Below are 23,432 nucleotides of genomic sequence, written 5' to 3' on the forward strand. Positions count from 1 at the left end.
GCCAGAACCTGCATCAGAATCCTGAATCTGTCTCTGCGACTGCATTCAACATTGCCGTATTATAAGTCATTGAGACATGAAATTGCAAGAAAGCAAAAGAGATAGAAAAAACGAAGGATGCAAAGAGCAATATAAAGCATCGAAAATAAGCTTGACAACACAAGCGAATGTCGATATTAGTAAGCTCCCTTCTCCAGTAAACAGTTCATAGACACTCACAATCCAATCAGTTCACAAGCAACTGTGACAGACTGCTTCCAGCAAGCCCCACGCTGGGAAGATTGAAAGTCAACGCGTGACTCTTGGCGGACCCCCATCCTGCAGGAACGAGTCCGGAGCCAAGAGTGAAGTTCACCGTAAGGGTACTCAATAACTGTGTAGGATCCGAGACCGTCACGTTCCAACCGTCCATCCTCACGATTACCGCCGCGCTCCCATTTGATGTGATCGTGATAGGAGCGCTGTTGCTCGTCGCTGGAATCGTTGTCTTTCCCCCGGTCGTCTCCCAGAATACAAACATAGCTACCTTGTTTGCGCCATCGAAAACAGCAGAAATGGAACCGTCGTTGCGGATGATTGTCAGCTGAGAGGAAGCAGATTTGGATTGGAACGAAGATGCAGTTGTTGCAGGATAGATAGTATAATCTATAGCTGTGCTGAGGTCGGAGTGACTCAGCCAGGCCGAGAAGAGGTCCACCGTCGTGGGCGGCTGTTTCGACGTCCCAATCACAGACCAGTCTCCTGTGCGCTCGCCAACCTGCACGGACAAAGACACCGCCGCGTTGGACGAATTGAAGGTATATCCAACTCCGCCGTGCCACAGCGAGGACACCCCAGAGTAGTTCCCACTCTCGCGTGCGACGCCGTCGACCAAAATGTCTCCGTCGTGCCTCCTTTGATCCAGGACAGAGTACACCGGTGCACTCGTTGTAGAGCTTATGCGCGCAACCATGACGTGCTGAACGTTGTCATCTAAGAAAAACCACGTCTTGCGCCAGTTCAGTGTTTTTGATGACGGCGTCTCGTATCGCATCGCAGCTACTCCAATCGTTCCGTCCGAGGCGCCGCCGACGAATGCTTGTGTGCCCGTGTGCCGAACACCGCTGCAAGTCAGAGTAGTTGCTCCATAATCCACGGTCGTTCCTGGGATTAAGTTCCAATCCCATGCGGCGGAGATATCTTCGTATTCGTCGCCCGTTAGGTAAGTGTAGAGTGTGCCGTCGCTAAGGTGGAAACCGAACGGGTTCTGAGCATTTGTGCATTCTGAGTTTTGGGTTCGCTTTGAATACATCCGTAGAGTCGTGACATATCCACTGCCACGTTGAACCTTGAGTAAAGGAAGAAACACGTGGGCATACAAAACAACGCAGGTCGTTTACGCTGGACGGACCATGTAATCATTAGCATAAAACATACGGTTCCCTTCCAATGCTCCCGCATTTGCGTCAGTCGTGTTCATGGACAAGCTGTTGAAGACTTGATTTAGTAAAGTCGAATCCCAGTCTTGCCCCAGGGCCCGTAATTCAGTGAGGTTTGTTTTCAGGTTTTCTGTCGCCCTGTCGAAGGGCGGGCGAGGTTAGAATGCTCTAGTGGACAAAAACCTGGACAACTTACTGATCATCTGCGACAGGTAGGCTGATGAATCGGCCTAATACGCTCTATGCAAATCAGAGTGTTTACGAAGCTGTTCAGAAGTAGGAATAGCAACGTACAAAGTCCCAGTGCAGAACATTTGTCAGAGTATTGCGAAATATCATCCATTGATTGCCATCCCAGAGAACTTCGAATGCGCTTCGTGAATCGGTAGTCGCTTGGTATTCGGTCCCTGCAGCCTCGATCTCAAAATCCAAAACGTCATTCGAGCTGGTGTCGACTCGTTTCAATGCTCGCTTCAGATCAAAAGATGGACTCACTAGTCTTTGCCATAGTTGCCGTTATATAGTATGCCCGAATGCTGACCAAAGCTGCCATCGGCTCGAATGCCATCAGCCTTCACAGCATTCTGAATGACGACCTCGTCATGAACCCGTCCAAAGGCATCATCAAGAAGAGTTTCGTTCGCAATCAACAAACCAAGGTCGACACCGATACTAGCAATGTCCAAGAGGTTTGCGCCGGTGATTGAACTGACTCCATTGATACCAGTGAGGAAAGTATTATAAGCGCGACCAGTTATCTTCGTGCAGTTGCCTAATTCGCTGGATGAAAGCGTGTTGTTGAGCAACAGGCAAGTTTCGCCAACGAAACCTGGAATTAGGATGATCTGGCATATAGAATTTATACGACACGACCACTATACCGTAAGACAATAACTCACATTCGAAAACCAGTTAGTGTTCCAAAATCCTGGAGTCCCACAGGGGCAGGCGTCGTCGCCACCTTCGTCCAAGCACGATGGGTCAGAGAAGTCGTTTTCATACCAATATTGCATCGCCAAGGATATAGCTGTCCTAAGTTGGCTGCTTTGGACCCACTGGCTCGCACCAGATAGGCCACCATGCCAAGCAGCAGCCAGAGTAGCTACGCAGAATTGAATGAAGCCTACATCACGACAGATGGGAAGCCATACTTACTGATCCGCTGCCAATGCGCCTGAGCCGGCCAACTGCCAGTTTGCGCATCGCAGCCTGTCGTATAGTTAATTTCAGAGTCTGGCCATTTTCCATCCGGGCCAAGTGTGGACAACCTAGACGACTATGAAATTATCATAGAAGAAAAAGACATATATGGTCCACGAACCAGCTACAGATGGAAGATGAACCAGTAACGGACTCAACAATGATGGATATTCTTCGACCGGATACTACCTGTACATCCTGAGGGACAGAAGCACCAGCCAATGATACGCTGGCAGATCCCAATGAATCCTGCGTTGCATGGCTTCCTAGGACAGTAAAGATCACGAAGAGAGACGTAAGGGACAACGTTAAGAGCTTCATGAGTACCGCCTGGAGCAGCAAAAGTCTCACCCCAACGCTTTATACAGAAGATCATACCCAGGAAGGATCATGCCCGCAAAAAGCGCAACAAAACCTGAAGAGGATGGTAGAGGCCCCAGGTTAGTCTTCGAAATGGAAGACGCATCCAGTTATGTCGCCCTCTGTCAGTGGGCCGCTGCCAGCAGGGCTCGGGATGTGTAGACGTCTATAAAGAGTGTCCACTACGTCCGTTGGCATCCATATCACACACATAAATAGCAGTGAGCGTGCACTGTCAGTACTGTGCGGTTTCATGATGATGTGTGATTGCAAGTCGGTGCAAACACGGACAAACTGCGGATCTGACTTCGACCTTCTCCTTTGGGCAATTATGCGGAAATACATGGAAGCATCTCAAACCAGTACTCTGCGATATAGAGCAAGACAATTGTTAGCCAAGGTACAATCAGAGAAAGCGGGTTTACTACAATACAGTGACAGGTCTATGTAAAGAACGTTTATCAGTATGTGCTGTCCATATGCTACACAGTCGTGAGAGTCGCCAGCTCAGCACTTGAGCTAGTAAGGCAGCTGGCAAATTGTCCATAATGCACATATGTGTCCTTCATTTTCCAGTGGTTGCGGCCACGTTGAGTTTCGCGAGAGAACATATGAGAGGAACGGCGTAGAAAGCATATGCGACCCAGACCACTGAGGAACATATAAGCTGACGAAAAGAAACAGTACAGAAAACGAATACACTCACTCGTGAAGCCGTTGCTGGTACTCGCTATGAGTTGCGGAGCACCGTTTCCCTGTTTTGAGATCGCAGCGTTGAAGTCCTCAACAGCCTTTCCGAACCACATACGAATGACTAGGAAAGCGGTCAGACCTGACACCGTGAAAGTTAGTATGAGGGACACAGTAATGTGCACGGAAGTCAGCACCGATCATGAATCCAAGCAATCCGATCCAAGCCGACGTGCGCTGGACCATCGGACGGTCTAGGGCTGCAGATAATTTGGCTCCGAGCTTCGTACGAAGGGAGATGAAGGTAAAGAGAATAAAGAAAACGACAGAGAAGCCGAGTGATATCGCAATGAAAGCAGGGGTCGTGGCCGTCGGTGCGGTCAAAAGATCAGGCGCGCTGCTCGGTAGCGCAGATAGATCTGTAGCGAATTAAGCATATAACGGAGTGCGCGATTGAAAAAACGCACCGTATTTCGGAGATAGAGAGGGAAGAGGGCAGGTTATATCTCCGTTATTATTAGGGCGAGAGCAAGAGCCTTTGTGCGTCTTGTCAGGAGAGAACATTGATAAATTAGAATGCAGGACGAACCAAGAGGACCCAAAAATAAGGAGGGACCATCAATCTTCCCAGTCTTGGATTCCGGATCAGACAGCGAGGAAGACGGTGATACTATTAGCAATGCGATTTGGCCATGGAAAAGCAGAACAGGTGCCAGGAATGCGAAGAATGCGAGTAAGATGGATGTCAGGGACAGAATGGGGGCGAGGTAGAAAATGACAGCTTTTGAGAGACCAGCGATCATGGCAACTAAGATTTGATGAAATGTGTGTGTGGGTGAAGTGAAGCCCGGAATTAAATGCCCTTAGAATGTTTTAGGGAGATGAATGAGAATACTCTGCGCTGCGGGGAGATTGGAGACCAATGGCTCAAGTAGCAGACGGATGGGCTAACCAGAAGACAGAGAGACTAGCTTATAAGCAAGACGAACTTGGCGTGAAGAGATGGAGCCATGCAAAGAACAAAAAGCCTTCCGCCGAAGTGTGACGGACCCACAAGCCGATGTAAGAACAATGAAAGGCCATCGAGTATTGTTCCGATTTGGGATAAGCGCACGTCGAGCTAGAGAGTGAAGGACCCTGTAGTCCTGTTGCCGATCAGTGCTATGCGTTTATTCTCCAGAAGAACCTGATAATCCAAGTGGACTCATACTGTAAAGACATCAGCCTAGGCATAGCGATCGACGAGGTAAAACAGGACAGAAGTCTACAGAAGTACGACCAGCATCTCGACACGTGATGTCCGCGGACGCTTGTACTCTGGCGGCCTAGGACTCCGTACATTTTGTTCCTTCATACACTTCTTCCTCCGTCGCGTACCCATGGCAGAAATTCAGCTCCCACAGCCTCTGGGGCATCTATCCACTCTTGTGGAAGAACAACTAGAATCATTTGCTTCTGGTAGCAAGCATATACGAGAGGCTGCTCTCAACGCAACCCAATTTGTTTTCAATCTAGGTACGTCCTTTCTCTGACCATTGTTTCTTCTAAAATTTCAACGGTCTTTACAGCCTTGCAGTCAGAAGGACAATCTCAGCCCCACGTATCTGCACTGCTCGCTTCTTTCAGCCCTGCCGAAGCTCCACAAACGCGTTCTCAGACGCGCGCAAACGCTAAACGAAAACGCAGTCCCTCACCTGGACTGGCCCGAGAAAATAAACTTTTACCCCCATCTACTCCGCTCACGTCCCTCTTCACTGAAGGGTTGGGAGAGGACCAAATATGGGTCCAACTGGAACTTCGGGCGAAGAATATTTGCGACACACTGCAGCTTGCTTTAGAAGGAACGGGGGAAGAACTTGGTGGAGAGTTGGACGAAGAAATGAAGCAAGGCATGATTATGGATGCAGAGAATGAAGAAGAGGATGAAGAAAGCGAGGACCAAGACGAGGAAGATGAAGAGACTACGGATGAGGAAGACGGTGAAGGAGATCTGGGCGAAGATTATACGACGTTGCGAGACTCAGGCTCAGAAGATGATGAGGGCGAGGAAATTGACGAGGTGGATTTGGATCGTCGGCTAATGCCTCCAGTACCCCACAAGTCCAAAATACCGAGGCCTAAACCGGGTAGTCACTCTGAACTAGACGATGGGTTCTTTGACTTGGCTTCATTCAACGCTGAGACAGAAGAGGCAGAAGCTCGATCTGTCTCTCGAGGTTCCTTGGGGACTGGTCTCGATGAAGACGAATCGGAGGATGACGAACCCATAGACCTCTTCACAAATGTGGATGAGCAGGGTGTCATTGAGGAGGAAGAGGCAGAAGGAGGTTTGTTTTCCTCTCCATGATACGAGACCCATCTGAGACGACTCTTTGCCTTCGCAGAAGCTTTTTATAGAAATTTCTTCGACCCTCCAGCACGACCATCTGCTAAGCCAAAAGCGAAGGGTATGTCCAGCACTCCTTCGGCTCGAACGTCCAAAGTGCGCTTCCACGAAGAAGTTCGAGTAAAAACAATCAAAGCTCGCGGAAAGAACATGTCTATGTCAACAGCAGGCTTTTGGGATGTGTCAGATGGCGATGGCGATCTTGAAGAAGAAGATGGGAGCAGTTTCGTGGGTCAGGGGGGTGAGGACGATAGTCTGGATGTGGAAAATGGTGATGGTGGTGATGATGATGATGACGACGACGACGACGACGACGATGATCAAGAGGGGCAGGTAGGACAGGAGGAGTCAAGCGGCCGTGAAATAATAGAGAGGTTAAAGGATGATCTCTTTGCTGAGGAGGAAGAGGAGGAGGCCCAAGGTGAGTATGAATCTTCACAAAAACGAAGCGTACTTCATTCTTCATTGGATTTCAGATCTCACTGCGCATCAAAAACGGCAAGCCTCTCTCCGTGAACAAATCTCCACCCTTGAGTCAGAAAATATCGCGAAAAAGGACTGGGTTTTGATGGGAGAAGCGACCTCTCGTTCACGACCGCAAAACTCCCTCTTAGAGGAAGATCTGGAGTTCGAGCGAGTAATGAAGGCGGTCCCTGTCGTGACGGAAGATGTTGTCAAAGGACTGGAGGACCGAATCAAAGCCCGTATTTTGGATAATCAGTTCGACGACGTTGTCCGCAGACGTCCCGCCAATGACATGCCCTTCCTTCCTTCTCGATTATTCAACTTGCAGGATACGAAGTCCAGTCAGTCGTTGGCACAGATTTACGAGGATGAGTACACCGCAGCACAGACAGGAGGTGTAGCAGGCGAGGATCGTGACGGGAAATTAAAAAAAGAGCACGATGAGATTGAGAAGGTCTGGGAGGGTATCACTTCCAAGCTGGATGCTCTTTCCAATGCCTATTTCACCCCCAAAACAGTATGTCACAGTTTTCCTTTGCGCCCTCCCAATAACTGATGAATGGCATGTATCAGCCCAAAGCTACGATTTCTACAGTGTCAAATGTTGCTTCTGCGACACTGGAGTCGGCTCTCCCTACAACAAAATCTGCTGCATCAATGCTCGCCCCCGAGGAGGTCTTCGATGCGTCTACAGCTGAAACCAGAGCACGCAGCGAGCTGTTACCGGCGGAAAAGCGTGCTTTGCGTAACAAGCATAGAAAGAGCAAAAAGAAAGCTCGTGATACTCTGGAGAAAAGTGTGGACAAGTTTGCGAGATCGAAGGCACCTAAAGGGCTCAAGGCTCAGAAGACAGCAGCTTTGAAGAGTGTGATCCGGAGCGGTAAGGGTATCACAGTCGTAGGGAAGCAGACAAAGGATCTAGGAGCTCGGAAAGCGCGACAGATTAAATCTTGATTACTGTTGTACGGGTGTTCCATATGTTATGTTGTGATTTTCCGCTGTTTGACATGGCTGTTCTTCTGACGGTATTTTCCGGACTAGCGCAGCGGTTACAGTTTATATAACATGGTATGAGAGGGTATGAGGTGGTATCATGCCGCGCTTCTCGAAAACGTGACTTGAGCGCTGTAACAGGCCGTAAGTGATAGGCGGTGTAGCCACCAGTCAAGTGCATATAAGACGACCGCTGCCTACCATCATCTTCCTTCCACAAGCATCATGTCCTGGTTCAACAAACGCAAGGAGAGCGCTATCCCCCCTGTCGAAGAGCCAAAGCCCAATTACAATGGAAACAGCTCATCTCCTCGTCCTCCTGTGCGCTCGACCGCCAGCACTTATGTAGCTAGCCGTGATGGCGATATTTATGGCAGCAGGTCTGCCTCTAATACCTCCCCTGCCGATAACTATAGTGCACCACGCGACAGATATGCGAAAAACAACGCTGTTGGCGACGTCTATTCTCGAGGTCAGAGCAATTTGGAGAATGATCGTCAGGAACTCTTCTCAGGCTACAATCCGGAGAAGGCTGGGTCAGGACGATTCAATGACGGGCCGACGCTGGCCGACGGTGAAGAAGAGGATGTAGAGGGGATCAAACAACAGACACGCTTCTTGAAACAGGATAGTGTAAACTCTACGCGAAACGCACTTCGCCTGGCTCGAGAGGCGGAAGAGACAGCCAGGAACACGATCAATAGGCTGGGAACACAATCAGGTGCGTCGCATTGTTGAATCCATCTCGCAACAAAGAAAGCTTGACATGACATGAATACAGAGAAATTGGCCAATACCGAGCGTCACCTAGATGTTTCCAAAGGTCACTCCTTGAAGGCCGAGGACAGAACCGATGAGTTGAAGCAGCTCAATCGGTCCATTTTCCGCCCTGTCATCACTTTCAACAAGGACTCTAAGCGCGCTGCTCAAGAGGCAAAGATACAGCAACGTTACGATGACGAGCGGGAGGAGAGAGAGAAGGCGATGATGGACATTCGCGAGACTCAGAACCGGCTAGGAAGAGCTGCAACTTATGGGTATGGGGACGACGATGGTGAGGGAATCGGAGGGTCCGGAGGCAGGCGGGGCAAGACGGCTACCCAGCAGGCGATGAGGCAAGAACAAAGGAAGCGATATCAGTTTGAAGCGACCGCTTCAGACGACGAGATGGAAGACGAGTTGGATGACAATCTTGACGAAATTTCGGAGATGACCAAGAGGTTGAAGACACTGGGATCTGCTATGGGTGACGAACTCGACAAGCAAAACATTCGTATCGGCGTCATCGAAGAGAAGGCCGTGAAGTTGGACAACAAAGTCTTCAGTAACACTGAGAGGGTGAGTGACACTGCTACGCGCCATCAAGTTCTGCTTTCTAACTCCTGCACACTTCAGCTCAAGCGCATCAAGTAGAGATTCGGATCGTTTGCTTTCCTGTTGCCTATCATTCCGCAGCACTGCTATGTTCGAGACTACTATTACTCTGCGACGGCCGCGATTTGATGCGTGTCTAGCAATTGGACTTTCGTAGGGATTTTCACGTTAGAAACGATTGAACTTGTTCGGTGTACATGATGCTGCCACCTGTGTGCGCGACGCGCGTGACTGCGAGCACGTGCTCTTCGGGCAAGGCCGAAAAGTCAGCGGCACCTGGAAAGAAAGTTCCATTTGGAGGAATTGGCTGTTCTTGGCTGCACTCGACGTTCTGGGAGGGAGAATGCACGGAAGAGTGACGGCTGAGCGAAGCTTGGGCGGCCTTGGTGGCCCTATGACCGTTCAAGCAACGCCCTTGCTCTCGCTCGCTCGTACCTCATCGTACGACGGGCTGCGCATCCTACTCGCACCACTGCACCCACTGCGTCTACCCTGTACTCATGTCTACTCATCTCAAGTCGCTCTTTTATTCACTCACATTCGCCTGTGTCCTATTCCTTCTACCACCCACCTCATACGCGGTCAACTTGTCGAATGAATCCGTGCTACCCTCCGCGGCATCGCGCTCGTCCACCAATGGTCCACCTGTCTCGCTCTTGGTTTCGTCGGCCCATCCTTCGCGTGCCTCCGGCTTGTTGAACCCTAGCAATACGAAAAGTGCTGATCAGTCCTCCTCTGCTGTCCCGTATTCTGTGCGGAACATCACCTCACCGTCTTTTCTCGCCTCGTCCTCCCTATCTCACATCAAGTCCACATCGGCTTCCTCGGTCACGTCGCTCTCGTCCAGATCTTCCCTGACGTCCGCGACTCCGACATCCACTCCATCTGGGAGCTCGAATACTCTATTGGACATGCAGACTGTTCTGCAAAGCCGCTTGGGCTTCATTGTTACAAGCGCGGGCAATGCCTCTACCATCCCTCAATGGTAAGATTCACATATTGCTAACGTCGAAGAATAGCTGATGATACCGTGTATACAGGCTTTCGACTTTAGGTCCGGACGGAAAATGGCCAGCTTCGGAGGTAGATTATACCACGGGCTGTGCTGCCCAGCGCGCCAACTGGCCTGCTCAGACCCATTGGCTCCGCATTTGTAAGGATCGTTTTTGCGCCTAATCCTTCCTCTAATTGTATCACAGTGACTATGTCCGCTGCATGGCACGGCGGCATGGCTAACAGTCAACAATATGTCAACAACTCCGCCCTCGCCAGCGCAATCTCTTCGGCGATGAACTATTGGTTTCAGAACGACTTCACGGATCCAGGCTGCCTCGACGGAGGCGGCACCGGTATCTGTCCATGTGGTACTCCTGGTCTCTGGAACACAAACTGGTTCTCCAATGTAAACACACATTCATATCTCTTTTCATTCTAAGACGAATAACCTTGTTTGGGTAGGTTATCCTGATTCCGCGACTGGTGGGAGAAAGCTGTCTACTTTTCAACGCCTCCCTCAGCGATGCACAGAAGAAAGGCTGCACCACCATATCTTCCCGCTCATATGACACATTCTATGAGGGTCCCAAAGGTTACCTATCCGGCGCTAACATTCTGGATGTGGCGAAGATCGGAATAGATGTTGCACTTCTGACGACCAACATCACTTTGATCACAGAAGCGTATGGGCGTATACATGCAGAAGTCGTGATCGAGCCTGGCATAATGGTCGACGGTATCAAGGCCGATGGCAGCTTTGGCCAACATGGTGGCCTGCTCTACAACGGGAACTATGGGAAAGATTTGTATGTGATGTCTGTCGAACATATCCCTCAACGATCATTGCTGAAGAGATACTGCCTCTAGTTCCAATGACGTTCTTGAACTGGAGATCGATGCCGGAGGGACGCAATTTGCAGCAAACCAAGGTTCGAAGGACGCGTTCACCTCACTGATAGATGGCGATCAATGGATGATCTACCGGAACGTGCTCACTAATGTCCTTCATTGGGATTTTGTAAGGGTCGTTCAGTCTACTCACACATTCGTCGCTTAGACACTATACACAGAGCACTTTGCCACGATTCATCACTTTCCCAGTAATTGATGCTCAGTAAGTTGCACTCGTACCATGGAGATCCCTCGTTGATCATTTTCTGCAGAGCCACCGGTAGCCTCAACATAAATCTGACGGAGATCCAACAATTGGGGGAGCTTTGGAATTCGACCACCCTAAATGCAGTTTATAATGCGTTGGTTAAAAGAACCAAGAATGCGAATGCCGGTTACCTGAAGGGGTCCCGTGTGTTCTACGCCAACGATTATATGGTGAGCTTGCTGCGCGAACCACTCACCACATATCACGTCCTCACCGGAGAGCAGGTGCAACGCGGGGAGGGATATGTGTCCACCCTCAAGATGTACTCTACGAGGACGAAGAACACTGAATGCACCAATTCTCAGAATGTAAACTTTAGTATTTACCAACAAAATCCTCATGCTTATACCGCCTCGATTCACAGCCTCTAGGCTTCCACCTGGCCGACGGTACATTGTACACCTACCTCCAAGGCAATGAGTACGAGGACATCGCCGCCGCCTGGGACTGGAATCTCATCCCTGGGACTGGAATCTCATCCCTGGTACGACCGTCGACTACGGTGCCACGCCTCTAAACTGCGCGAACGCCGAGTGGACCGGCCTCGAGGATTTTGTTGGAGGCGTATCAGACGGGAACATCGGCATCGCCGCAATGCGCTATACCAACCCATATACCCGCGCACTGAGCTGGCAAAAGACGTGGTTCTTCCTCGCAGACGGTGTCCAGCGTGTCATGGTCACGAGCCTGTCCAACGCTGGGGATGCGCCAGTCTACTCCGTTCTCGATCAGCGTAGGCACGACGGTCCCATTTTCGTTAATGGATTTCCCGTTCCCGAGAACGTTTCTTCGGCGTCATATCCGTACACTACCTCGCTTTGGCACGGCAATGTCGGCTACACCTTCGACGATCCTTCCTTTGGACTGTCGTTATCCGTGGGCGAGCGCACCGGTAACTGGTCCGCGATCGGCATTTCGACACAACCTCCGGCCACCGTCGATCTCTTTGCTGCATACATCGAGCATCAAGACTTGACCGCTCCTTTGTCCTATACCATCTTCCCTGGCATCGATTTCCGTTCCTTCCAGGACAAGAGCGAAGATTGGCAACATACTTTGCGTACCTTGCGAAATGACGCGCTCATATCCGCCGTACTCGACGAAGAAAACGATACCGTGTCCATCGTATTCTGGGATGGGACGGGAGGCACTTTGCGCTTCTTTCTGTCTTCTGAAGACGACCCCATCTCCATCAGTTCGAACGGCAACTCAGCCATCATTTATTCCTTTGGGACTGACAAGATCACTGTCTCTGACCCATCCCAGACCCTCACCAATATTCAGGTCGACATTACTCGCGGGTGGGCAGGCGATACTCGATCCCTTGATATCGATTTGCCCACTGGCGGGAAGGCAGGGAGTAGTGTATCGATGGATGTGCCTTAAAGTATACCCAAGCTTGTGAAGATATATCATCATGATACCCCAGAACCGGAATACAGAGCATGCAGCTGCATTGTTACATACTATGACATGTACGCGCGAAAGGAAAGGAAAGTGAATCAGAACTGGGCTGCCTGCTCGCCGTAGGGGGCCTGCTCATACGCCGGCTCCTGTGGTGGATAAGCAGCCTCCTCTGGCGCGGGCGGGGCAGGCTGAGGAATAGCAGGTTCACGCTGCTCGGAGGAAGGCTCCGAGACGATCTTGTCGACCGGGGGCTCGAGAATCTGGACGGAGTCGGGAAGAGGCTTGCGAGGACCAAGCTGACCCTCGGGATCCCATCCTTTCATGCTAGATAATCCACACCATTCATGATTTGAACACTGAAAGACAGAACATAACACGTACATTTTGACCTTGATTCCAAGGACACCCTGGCGGAGAAGGACGTGGCGAACAGCGTAATCAACGAAGTCGCGAGCAGGTTGACCGGAGTGGATCATGAACCCGTCGGTGAATTTCATTGACTTGGCACGGGCAGCACGGAGCTTGCCAGACACGACGACCTCACAGCCCTTCGCGCCAGACTCCATAACGAAGCGAAGCACACCGTAGCATGCACTATCAAGATGTCAAGCAAGGTACAAGACGAGAGATGCAACCGACTGACCGGCGGATAGCAAGGCCACCAAGGAGCTTGTACCTCAAACTCTCACATTGAGCGACAGCAGAGAGACCACGGTATTGAACCTTCTCGGCATAGAGCTCGAGGGAGTTCTCTGGGAACTTGAAACGCTTTTGAACGAGAGCTGTCAGCTCACGAATGCGGCGACCCCTCTCGCCCAGGACCTCCTGCGTGTGGGTAGCACGGATGATGATCTGAAGATCAAAAATGAGACAACTATCAACATGCAATCGTACAAAGACGCACTTCGGTGCGGGCGTGGGTAACGCGAACATCACAGCCAGAGTAGCCCTCCTCAGAGAGCTCACGGGTGAAGAATTCATTGAGTTCCGCGCGGAAGACACCATCGGCCACGAACTTGCGCTTTTTGCTAATTTGGGCGGACATTTTGACTCGGCCGGGGGAGCTAAGAGGATCAGGGATGCGTCAGTTCTGCGTGAACTCGAAACCACATCCGCATGCGCGAATTATCATCCATCATCAAAACTGGGCGGTTTCGACCAAATTTAAAGGATATACCACTTCTGTGGGTCGTGTCTGATCTATAGATGCGAAATAAATGCATACCTTGAGGAAGAAAGTCGACGGAGAGGGCCTTGACGGAGCAATACTGGGGCGGGACTGGTTTCCTTACCTTCCCTATGCCACTATTGTTTAAAGCGGAGATTAAATCACGAATATATAAAAGCAACAGACCATGAACCGAACCTATCTCATCTTTCTGCTTCGTCTTGTGCCCTAGTATGCACCCTTTGGTTTTCCCAGTCTGTGAGTGTCCATTTCCTAATTCATCTCATCTTTATATCTACCTGTTCGCTATGAAGAGTGTTGTATCATCAACCACTACTGGCACCTCTTAGTCGACTTGACACGTTCATGGAGCTTCGCCTTCATGTTCTCGTGTTACTGACATGAATGACCTTCTGAGCTTTTTTGATTCGTTGTTTATCTTGCAATTCAGCAGACTGCTCATTATCTTGTTTTGCATCGCATTGAACTGACCATATACTCTTCCTTAGGCCTTGTTACAATTTTTCTTGTGCATCCATTTTCTGCCACATGACCCTGATCGAGATGGTCCGGTTCGTTGAGCGGTTTTTTGTAGCCACCGCTGGGATATAAATAAATGGTTCGATAACTTGATACATGAAAATATTATGTATGTTTCTTATCTACGACGCTCAAGACCCTTGAGGAGCTATGTTCCTTGTGCTCCCGTTCTTCCGCCGCTTCCCCATCCTCCACACAGTATCAAGACTCCTGAATGTCTGTCTCGTGGCAAGAGCTCGTCGCTGACAAGAGGCAGAGGCAGGTGGCCTCTATCCCTAAGAACTGGCTCATTGCTACACCATCCGTTGATGTCTTTGATGTAAGAAAGGTGCCAGAGGAGTGTGGTCTACTATCAGCGAAGGAGTTGAGGATCACAGAGATCGACGATATCGACTTACTTCTCAAGAAGCTTGCGTCCGGAGAGTGGTCTTCTGTGGAAGTTACTACGGCCTTCTACAAGAGAGCTATCGTCGCGCATCAAGTTGTGAGTAACGTGAGATCCCCGTACCTCGAACATAGTTTATCGATACGCTGTTAGGTGAATTGCTTGACGGAGATATTCGTCGAACGGGCCCTTCAGCGTGCGGGATGGCTCGACGAACAGCTCAAGATTACCGGCAAAGTCGTAGGGCCTTTGCATGGCCTTCCTATTTCATTGAAAGACCAGATATCTATCAAAGGCCTGGAGACGATCATGGGTTCGTTCCCTTAATGCTTCAATCAGCTGTTCTAACGGTTTCCTAGGCTATGTCTCATGGATCGGTAAGTATGCTGAGCGCGATGCTGTCCTCGCAGAACTTCTGTATGAATGCGGTGCCGTCCCATTTGTGCGAACAAACGTACCGCAAACACTCATGGTACTGCATGACCTTCATATCGCATTTTCTACTTCCGACTCATCAAGATCTCTAGTGGCCGGAGACCTATAATGTCATCTTCGGAAGGACGTTGAATCCTCACAACCGCAACTTGACTTGTGGCGGATCCTCGGGAGGAGAAGGTGCCTTGATTGCAATGAGGGGCAGTATTCTGGGAGTTGGTTCTGATATTGGCGGGCGAGTTCATCATATACATGAGTCTATCATGAAACTCATTGTGTGGTTTGCAGGTCCGTCCGCATACCATCTGCGATGAACGGGATCTACGGGTTGAGGCCATCCTTCAATCGCATGCCATATTATGGGGCCGCAAATTCGATGCAGGGACAAGATTCGCTGCCCTCCGTTATGGGGCCTCTCTCCATCAGCCTGACCGGCATTAAAGCATTCGTGCGAGCTATCCTGAGCCGGAAGCCATGGCTGAAGGACCCACTTGCTGTCCGTAAACCCTGGGATGAGAAGGAGTACGAGCTGGCGGAGCACGGATATGGTAAAAAGCTCTGCTTCGGTATTCTTTGGAACGATGGCGCCGTAGTCCCTCACCCGCCTATCATCCGAGGTTTGGAAATGACCAAACAGGCCTTGATCGCTGCCGGACATGAGGGTAAGGTAGTTTCTTCATTTGTGCCTCCTGTGCATTCTTCAGCCCGCTACAGTTGTCGATTGGAAGCCATACAAACACACAGACTTATACGAAGTCACGGTCAGTGCCCGACGATCTTTAGACGTGTATATGCTCACAAATTTCGATGTGCAGCGAGGCATCTGGACTGCTGCTGGATTGGAAGACTACGAGGCTGTCACCGCCGAGACGGGAGAGCCTATTTTGTCCAGCATGGAAGATATCAGTCCTGTATCAGGCGCGGGCGTGTACCATGCTGCTGAAGGAGTCTCTGCGTATCAGCTCTGGCAGATCCAAAAACGGAGGCTGCAACTGAGGAAAGAATACCTGGACTACTGGCAGAGCACCGTCGAGCTCACGTCTACAGGTCGTCCTGTCGACGCCATTATATCTCCTGTTGCCCCGTTCCCTGCTCCTCCGCATGGGAAGAATAAGTCCGTCCTGTCATACTTTTGTTCGCTGGTGTATGCTGACTGCCGGGTCGTTGACAGCAACGCTGAGTATACCATGGTCTGGAACTCGCTGGATTACACCGCCTGCGTATTTCCCGTGACGAGAGTAGACCCCGTCCTGGACAAGGCAAAGCCTGCCCACGAGTTTTTCTCAGACAATGACAGAATGATCTACGAGCTCTGTGAGTCACCCGTTGCGATTCAATCCCAATCCACTAACTTTGAAATACTCTATAATAGACGACGCTGAAACATTCAAGAATGCGCCTGTGGCCTTGCAGTTGGTCGGGGGCACCCTAGAAGAGGAAGCCGTGATTGCGATGACCGAGATCGTGGACGCCGCGCTCAAGGCTCGAAAGTAGCAATGACCATTGAGATGAATCAGAGAGAAAGAGCATATCAGAAGTTCAATGTAATATAAAGGGACCTGTGATGTTGAAGAGTCATGTACATCGTGTACCTGTGTATTGGCAGCGGAGCAGTTTGATGACTACGTTACAACGTGCGAGCTTCATTCACGAAGATGCCAGCTGCGCCCATGCCGCTTCCTACGCACATACTGGTGCAGAGGAATTGACCATTACGCCTACGGAGTTCCGCGAGACCAGTAACCACTTGACGAACACCAGCTGTAACGAAGTCAGCACCCAATGAGGCAGACATCTCAAAAGCACGCACTCATGCCGAGAGGATGGGTCAGTGAGATAGAACCGCCCCTTATCCAAGATCAGTATGTATGGCTCTCTCTGAGTTAAGCAGGTCATGTTCTCACTGGGGGTTAATCTTATCCATGGGAATTTTCAGCTCTTCAACGCAGTACGCGAATTGCGATGCAAAGGCTTCGTTGATCTAGAAAGGTTCGAGGACAGTGAGCGGAGTAATACTTCCATGCGAACCGAGCTAACCTCAAACACGTCTATATCTTCTTTGGATAGACCAAGCCTCTCTAGGAGCTTGGGAATGGCAAAGATTGGACTTATTCCCATGTAGCGAGGCTCAACACCTATTCTCTCATAGGTCTCTGATGTCTTCATAGAATGAGGGTCTTTCACGCTTACCGACAACGGTGCTTCCTACAAACTTCCCTAGAACCTCCATGCCTTCTTTTTCCGCATGCTCGCGTGTAGTCAGAATGCACAAGGCAGCGCCATCACCGACACCACTTGCGTTCCCCGCGGTCGTTGAAGCCTCGCCCCACTCCGGGAACACAGGTTTGAGCGAAGCAAGGGATTCCAACGTGACATTCGGACGAATAGTATCATCGACAGAGATGACTTGACCTTTGAGTTCAATTGGAATGATCTCTTCGGCAAAGATCCCGTTGGACGAGGCCTGGGTTGAAGATGAGAAATGAGGGTCACTGGATGCGAGCAATAGCAAGATACCGTGGTCGCCCTAGTATGCGAGATAAGGGCGTATTGGTCTTGCTTCTCGCGCGGCACTTTGTATGTCTGAGCGACCATTTCAGAAGTCCACCCCATTGGCTGTAATGTCGTCATGATGTGAACAGAGTGAACATAGATTACGCAGTCTAATTACCTGTACGCAATCATGGGATTGAGCGTTGCCGGCGACCGCGTCCGAAACCGAAGGCGTCGGTCGAGGACTGGCAGCATACGCCGAGGGTTAATTTCTTGCAGACACGATGATAAGTTTGTTCCACGTACTTCAAAGACATGCTCTCCATTCCAATAGCAAGACCAAGGGATATCTCACCGGTTTGAATGTCATGTGCTATGTTTCTGATCGCCATGAGTCCTGACGAGCACAGGCGATTGACCGTAGAAACGGGTACATGATCCGGAATACCAGCAGCGAGCGCCGCCGCGCGCGAGACATATAGTGGAGAAGGTGGATGGCAGGTTCCTATTCAGATAGTTTAATACATCGGGTAAGGATGAAGCAAGACTCAGTCTTACCAACGCAGATGTCATCAATCTTAGCCGGGTCCAGTCCAGTCTTCTGCAATGTTGCCTAGTTGAATAGTGAGATGTCGGTACTCGCGGCAAACACTACACATGACAGTCATGACTGCACCTTGAGCAGAGCGTGCAATATCTCGTCAACGGGGGTATCCTTGAATTGTCCTTTCTTTGCCCGACCCATAGCCGTGCGCTTTGCGAAGGTAATTACGACGTCCTCCGGGTTCTTCTGTAGGATGGCGGAGCGACCGCGAAGTGGTGCGTGGGTAGCCATTGCTCTACCAAGATACGGGCGCAAAAACATGGGCGATCTTAAGACGGTCCTGGATAGCGACATGAAGAGGAGAGAGAGGAGAGAGTAGTGCGAGGCAAGGAGATAAATTCTGGGGATGTCATGAAGAGGAGGCCGCTTGAGAAAGCATGGGAAGGTCCGACCCACGAATGGCAAACGCGGGGAAAGTCGCATGACGAACTCCTCCAGAACTATCTCCCGAAACACGTCAAATTCGAAACTATGGAAGGAAATACATAGTGAAAAGCAATGCTATTGTCTTCCAAAAATTACTTAGTAAATTGTGCACGAACACGCTGAATGCAGCTGCAGAGGTAACTTGCACTGAGCACACGCATGCGCTGAGTCCACGCAAAACTCTCAGAGCAACCTCGTATTTTGCCGCGGCACACATCGAAGGTAGTGCATCTGACTTGGGTCGAACGGAGCATATTGAAGAGATAGGATAACAAAGAAAGGAATTGCACGACAAGTCTGACAAACCAAAGATGAAGACACGCTTGAGACTGATGAAAACGATTCATGCACTAACCTAAGTTCAGTCTTCCATTGACACGGAAGGCACACCGAACGGTCCATCGCCCTGCTGCTTCGCCTTGGTCTTCCAAGCACGGTTCACGCTCGAGTAACAGTTGGCACATATGTGATGTGCCAGCTTTGGGGAGCCACATCCGGGACAGTGAACAAGGTCTGAACGGAAGCAAGCATATATTTATTGTTCACATTTCGATAAGCCGGCCGGAGGGCGTCAACGTACTCTGTTTATCCTTCAATCCTTTGTTCGCGCTCCGCATCGCCTTGCGTGAATGAGACACCTTCTTTTTCGGCACCGCGAGGAGGAATGGTGGGATGAGTTCGAGGAGTGACTGGAGCGACGGTATTGACCATTGAAATGGCGGTGACACAGCCAGAGCAGGAAGAAAAGCGGCGGAAAACCGAGGCCATGCAGCGGAGAACCTCGGGGTTGAGAACAGCGTCCTCGATTGTGTGAGAGCGAAGGTGGCCATCGTGGGCGGTGAGGAATAGAGGCCTTGAAGGAAGAGCACACGGAGTGACGCGCCGGTTGACACTCCGATTTCCTTCACTCGAACCCACCACAAGCGTACTCATACAGGCGGCGCAGGTCCCTACTGCCCACCATGTTCCGCCTCACCCGCCCTCTCTTCCAACAAGTCTCCAAGCTCTCGACGGGCATCACAGGCCTCGCCGTCCACCGCAATCCCCTCCCTGAACTGACTCGGACTTACGAATCGACGTTGACCGCCCTATCATCCCTCCCTGAGACTTCGGTCTACCGTCAGGGCACCGAAGCTCTTACGCTCCGGAAACTCAGCATCGTGCAGGCGGCGAACGGGGATATTGCTCAGGTCGAGAAGGAGCTGGATGAGGGGCAAATAGAGGAAGCGTTGCTGATCGCGCATGACGAGCATGCCCTCGTTGGCAAGATGGCAGAGTGGAAGGCGTGAGTGACGCTCTTTCACGTCAACAATGCTCCCAATCGTGCTGAACTCAATCTTAAAGGTGGGAGCCACTGGAGGAAAAACCAGAGCCTGGGCAATGGGAATATTTTGGCAAGACCTCGACAGCCTCATGATGTCTTTCTTGTTTCTATCACACTCGGCTGCTCTATTATCAAGGAGACTGCGAATAGCGTCGCCTTATTGTGCGCTAGATTGCGGTTGTCCATAAGGTCTATACTGAGCGGCACGGTCAACCTGAACCGTTTGTCACAACCTTGCTATTATCAGTCTTGCCCTCCCATGCTGGGCATACATTCTATCAATCCTCTGCTCACGCCAACAAAGTCAGACGATGTCTATATAATTCAACGTTTATCGTTCAACGATCAAGACAGGAATGCGGTGTGTCTACCACGATTCAATAGTCATCACTAATGCATTTTATATATGTACATCGTCCAGTATTCATTACGAAGAACCTGGGCCCGCCTTCAACAAGAGAAGAAAGGTAGGCTTGGCCAGACGACGTCAGAACATATACTTTCTGCCCGGAGGAAGTTCTCAGAGGCGTTGACAAGGCGCCTCCAAGACTAGTGATGGGCAAACGTAGCGGTGAGTCACTAAGCAAGACCTGAAATGAACAAATACGCCTCAAAGCACAGTCTTGGGTGGATACACCGTGAACCATTGATGCATAAACTAGTACGGGAAAGATGTGAGATCCAAGGATCAAGAGTATGAGGAAGAACTTGCTAGCTCTCCTGGTTATATACCATCGACGTGTTAGGTAATATCGCGGCTTCTAGGAACTTTAAGGCCGGGACCGCCGTTGTTACCCGATGCCAATGTACCTTGGGCAGTGAAGGACAGTGACCGGCCTGTATTTTCCAGCAGCCATGGTACGCTAGTACCGAATTCATGGACTGACGCGTTATTTTCTAAATCTTGAATTCCAAGTAGAAGTCCCCGGCGATTACACAAAGATGTTATCAGTATATGCGACTTGTGAAGCCGTTCGATAAAATACAAGGACATGCCGCATGCGTATCAGAGCCGGGCGGAATGTGGAAAAGTGAAGGCATCAACAAGTACGTCCCAAAGTGTCGCAGCGAGAACATCGGGCTTCTCTTGAACGATCTGAGACAACAATTCAAGCCTCAGGAAACGAAACACGGACACCAGCCGTGATCGAACACACCATATGTCCGACACCCGGCATCCTGATGATGGAGCGGACGTGCCTTCCCTTGGACACATCGACGACCGAATCCTGGCTGTAGCGGGGTCTGTGAGAGGCAGGATCAGTGCGAGAGCCAGAGCGAGGAACACGCATGCCCGCGCACACGAAATCGTTGATCTCTCCAAAAATCGCATAGACAGGCATGGATTGGCATGCGGCGCCGATCAGATCCGTCGCCGCGAAGACGTTCTCTAAATCGCTGAACGTGGAGGCCTCGTAGCGGTCGGAACACTTGACGGCGACGCACGCGTCGCCCTTCTCGTCGCGGGCAGGACGAAGGCCATGATTCTGTGAACGGAAAGGAGATCGAATCACCGGGTAGGTACGCGTGCCTTGCCCCTCGTCTCGTCTAAAACATGAAATCTTACTGCATGAATGCGCAAAACACGCGGGTCCCAGGTGTTCCATGGAGGACGTCGGCTCATCCATTGAAATGCGTCGTCCGTGCTTTTCCATACACTGCGCACTGAAGCGACGATCTTAGCGACCGCCTTCATGTGAAGCTCACGATCCTCCAAGTTCTGGTGGTAGACATCCTTGTCAATGAGAAGTGGTTCCACGAGGATGATCCCACTGTACAGAACGTGTTTTTCGATGTGGAACTTGGCGCAGCACATCCTGTACGAGGCATTTCAGATTGTGCTCGAGCTATGGATATGGTGGGCTCTTCTTACACGGCTGAAGCGCCTGCCGAGTGTCCTATGAGGACCAGACGATGACCTCGTACATGTTCGGACTTGGCGAATTCGTTGATAGCCAGTCCCCAATCCAATGTACCTGATGAACACACCGGGGCATCATGAGGACCTTGTGGAATTCAGACCCCAAGTGTCTTACTGATGGGGTCTTTGCGCGCAGCGCTCTCATTCAATAGCGCAGAGTCCCCATGACTCTGCCAATCGAACGCCCATGCTTCGCGGATGCGACAGCTGCGATCCTCAGATGCCTGAATTTGAAACAGCTTTGAAAGAGTGGGCTCCCAGCATTCTTTGTCTGCGCGATGAAATCAGGAGAATGTCCGACATGGATAGATAGAACGAAGAATCGATACGGTACGCAGTCCAGAACCGTGAGCCAAGATCAAAGTCAGACCAGCAGTCTGCAACGGGCTATCGCCGCTTGTGTATCGGTTTGCAGCCATCTTGAGGCCATTGCCGTCAGGAAGGGGGTCAAAGACGAACGACTGAGACCGCATGGCAGTCATGACGAAATGCCATCACGCCAGGGCTGGCGTGGCGGGAAAAGGCAAAAACGAAACGCTGACAGCAGGATTTGAACCTACGCGGGCAATGCCCAAGTGATGATTGAAATTCAAATCACTCGCCTTAACGACTCGGCCATATCAGCTTGACAGGCGATGGCTCCGACAGCACGATGATACGTACGCTGCGGGCTGGGGCACGAGTCCGCGCTGGGCCAGAGCGAGCGCGTTCGACCCGCACCCCGACCTCCTGCCCCGCCTCCCGCAGGCCCCGCCCCGCCCCACCCCTCATGGATTCGTTGATCCCATTCACAACCTCCGGCTCGCTGGTCGATTGTGTGGACAGTACGTCTGCCTGAGCCCCTGCCGCACACGCGTACATGTCAACCTGAGCAGCCCCGTCACGCCCCTCCCTCCCTCCCCCTCCCTGAACGCCTGTCCAGGGAAAATGCTCGTCATCCTCCGCGACGGCCGTAAGCTCCACGGCGTCCTGCGCTCCTACGACCAGTTCGGTGAGCCCGCCTCGCTTTTTTCTTTTCCGTTGGCCGCGCACCGATCACACACCTTCCCCTCCACTCTCAATTTGTATCTTCCCGTGCCCGCGCCGTCCTCGTGCCCCCGGACGCACAGCCAACCTCGTCCTCGAGGACACCGTCGAACGGATATACCACGGAAACGCGGTCGCAGAGCGCCGCGCGGGGCTCTTCCTCATCCGCGGCGAGAACGTCGTCCTCCTCGGTGAAATCGTGAGTCCCCCGCCCGCTCCCGCGCCCGCGCCCGCCTCCCCACACGTCCGCCCCCGCCGCAGGACCTCGACCAGGAGGACGATCTGCCGCTCGCCGGCGTGAACTTCCACGCGCTCGAGGCCAACCATCAGTACAACACCGCGCTCAAGAAGCAGCACGACGAGTTCAAGGCGCAGGTCCTGTACGAGCAGAAGGGCTTCTGCAAGGAGGGCGGCGAGGGAGACGGGTACTAGCCCGCGACGCGACGCCGCTGCGCATATATAGGTGTTTGCGTGCGGGATAGAGGCGGTCCCAGGGCTCTGGCAGATTCATTACGCCCAGCGAGAGCTGATGGTGGTGTGTTCGGGATGCGGTTGACGAGTTTGAGCGTCTCTGGGGTGTCTCTGTATCTACTTACTATACATACGTGTTTCATTTTTTGCGCATAATCGCACCGCAGACGGTCTCTGCCACACACAGGCAG

The 23,432-nt window shown here is 51.3% G+C and overlaps 10 protein-coding genes across 10 annotated transcripts; 5 read left to right on the plus strand and 5 right to left on the minus strand.

Annotated features, from left to right (window-relative positions):
- Positions 1-226: 226 nt before the first annotated feature.
- Positions 227-2,939, minus strand: HETIRDRAFT_41587 (polysaccharide lyase family 8 protein; the record flags this gene model as incomplete). The annotated part of the gene is made up of 8 exons (XM_009542043.1): positions 227-1,327; positions 1,391-1,556; positions 1,615-1,658; positions 1,713-1,863; positions 1,914-2,263; positions 2,318-2,520; positions 2,574-2,694; positions 2,736-2,939. 8 exons carry the CDS (start codon positions 2,937-2,939, stop codon positions 227-229), a joined length of 2,340 nt encoding a protein of 779 aa, XP_009540338.1.
- A 362-nt stretch (positions 2,940-3,301) lies between these two features.
- On the minus strand, positions 3,302-4,722 carry HETIRDRAFT_378052 (uncharacterized protein). The gene is made up of 5 exons (XM_009542875.1): positions 4,258-4,722; positions 4,136-4,204; positions 3,866-4,087; positions 3,685-3,810; positions 3,302-3,629 (listed from the first exon to the last, which is right to left on the minus strand). The coding sequence occupies exons 1-5, from the start codon at positions 4,469-4,471 to the stop codon at positions 3,544-3,546; spliced, it is 717 nt and encodes a 238-aa protein (XP_009541170.1). The 5' UTR covers positions 4,472-4,722; the 3' UTR covers positions 3,302-3,543.
- Positions 4,723-5,047: 325 nt separating this feature from the next.
- On the plus strand, positions 5,048-7,522 carry HETIRDRAFT_59253 (uncharacterized protein; the record flags this gene model as incomplete). The annotated part of the gene is made up of 6 exons (XM_009542104.1): positions 5,048-5,183; positions 5,237-5,995; positions 6,056-6,212; positions 6,309-6,475; positions 6,531-7,036; positions 7,093-7,522. The coding sequence occupies 6 exons, from the start codon at positions 5,048-5,050 to the stop codon at positions 7,471-7,473; spliced, it is 2,106 nt and encodes a 701-aa protein (XP_009540399.1). The 3' UTR covers positions 7,474-7,522.
- A 205-nt stretch (positions 7,523-7,727) lies between these two features.
- Positions 7,728-9,122, plus strand: HETIRDRAFT_406957 (uncharacterized protein). Its single transcript, XM_009542876.1, has 3 exons — positions 7,728-8,233; positions 8,294-8,850; positions 8,908-9,122. Exons 1-3 carry the CDS (start codon positions 7,738-7,740, stop codon positions 8,923-8,925), a joined length of 1,071 nt encoding a protein of 356 aa, XP_009541171.1. The 5' UTR covers positions 7,728-7,737; the 3' UTR covers positions 8,926-9,122.
- Positions 9,123-9,755: 633 nt separating this feature from the next.
- HETIRDRAFT_431647 (uncharacterized protein) lies at positions 9,756-12,756 on the plus strand. Its single transcript, XM_009542877.1, has 8 exons — positions 9,756-9,871; positions 9,927-10,039; positions 10,086-10,288; positions 10,345-10,688; positions 10,750-10,900; positions 10,953-10,996; positions 11,046-11,359; positions 11,463-12,756. The coding sequence occupies exons 1-8, from the start codon at positions 9,798-9,800 to the stop codon at positions 12,425-12,427; spliced, it is 2,208 nt and encodes a 735-aa protein (XP_009541172.1). The 5' UTR covers positions 9,756-9,797; the 3' UTR covers positions 12,428-12,756.
- Positions 11,555-18,380, minus strand: HETIRDRAFT_431648 (uncharacterized protein). Its single transcript, XM_009542878.1, has 14 exons — positions 18,146-18,380; positions 18,028-18,082; positions 17,776-17,974; positions 17,648-17,714; positions 17,494-17,592; positions 17,167-17,440; positions 17,014-17,111; positions 16,881-16,957; positions 16,787-16,824; positions 16,665-16,737; positions 13,353-13,512; positions 13,092-13,300; positions 12,830-13,042; positions 11,555-12,772 (listed from the first exon to the last, which is right to left on the minus strand). The coding sequence occupies exons 1-14, from the start codon at positions 18,365-18,367 to the stop codon at positions 12,544-12,546; spliced, it is 2,013 nt and encodes a 670-aa protein (XP_009541173.1). The 5' UTR covers positions 18,368-18,380; the 3' UTR covers positions 11,555-12,543.
- A 516-nt stretch (positions 18,381-18,896) lies between these two features.
- Positions 18,897-19,239, minus strand: HETIRDRAFT_244066 (uncharacterized protein; the record flags this gene model as incomplete). The annotated part of the gene is made up of 2 exons (XM_009542879.1): positions 18,897-19,012; positions 19,080-19,239. Coding segments are annotated over 2 exons (276 nt in total), but the record flags the coding sequence as incomplete, so codon positions are not given.
- A 220-nt stretch (positions 19,240-19,459) lies between these two features.
- On the plus strand, positions 19,460-19,916 carry HETIRDRAFT_59269 (uncharacterized protein; the record flags this gene model as incomplete). The annotated part of the gene is made up of 2 exons (XM_009542105.1): positions 19,460-19,784; positions 19,844-19,916. Coding segments are annotated over 2 exons (398 nt in total), but the record flags the coding sequence as incomplete, so codon positions are not given.
- Positions 19,917-20,829: 913 nt separating this feature from the next.
- Positions 20,830-22,226, minus strand: HETIRDRAFT_99623 (Esterase/lipase/thioesterase; the record flags this gene model as incomplete). The annotated part of the gene is made up of 7 exons (XM_009542880.1): positions 20,830-20,919; positions 20,981-21,068; positions 21,126-21,310; positions 21,391-21,640; positions 21,697-21,799; positions 21,860-22,015; positions 22,079-22,226. 7 exons carry the CDS (start codon positions 22,224-22,226, stop codon positions 20,830-20,832), a joined length of 1,020 nt encoding a protein of 339 aa, XP_009541175.1.
- A 287-nt stretch (positions 22,227-22,513) lies between these two features.
- On the plus strand, positions 22,514-23,408 carry HETIRDRAFT_378076 (uncharacterized protein; the record flags this gene model as incomplete). Its single annotated transcript, XM_009542881.1, has 4 exons — positions 22,514-22,568; positions 22,667-22,735; positions 22,854-22,969; positions 23,032-23,408. The coding sequence occupies 4 exons, from the start codon at positions 22,514-22,516 to the stop codon at positions 23,200-23,202; spliced, it is 411 nt and encodes a 136-aa protein (XP_009541176.1). The 3' UTR covers positions 23,203-23,408.
- Positions 23,409-23,432: the final 24 nt, after the last annotated feature.

The sequence above is a fragment of the Heterobasidion irregulare genome (genome assembly GCF_000320585.1).
Source record: "Heterobasidion irregulare TC 32-1 unplaced genomic scaffold scaffold_01, whole genome shotgun sequence".
NCBI lineage: Eukaryota > Fungi > Basidiomycota > Agaricomycetes > Russulales > Bondarzewiaceae > Heterobasidion > Heterobasidion irregulare.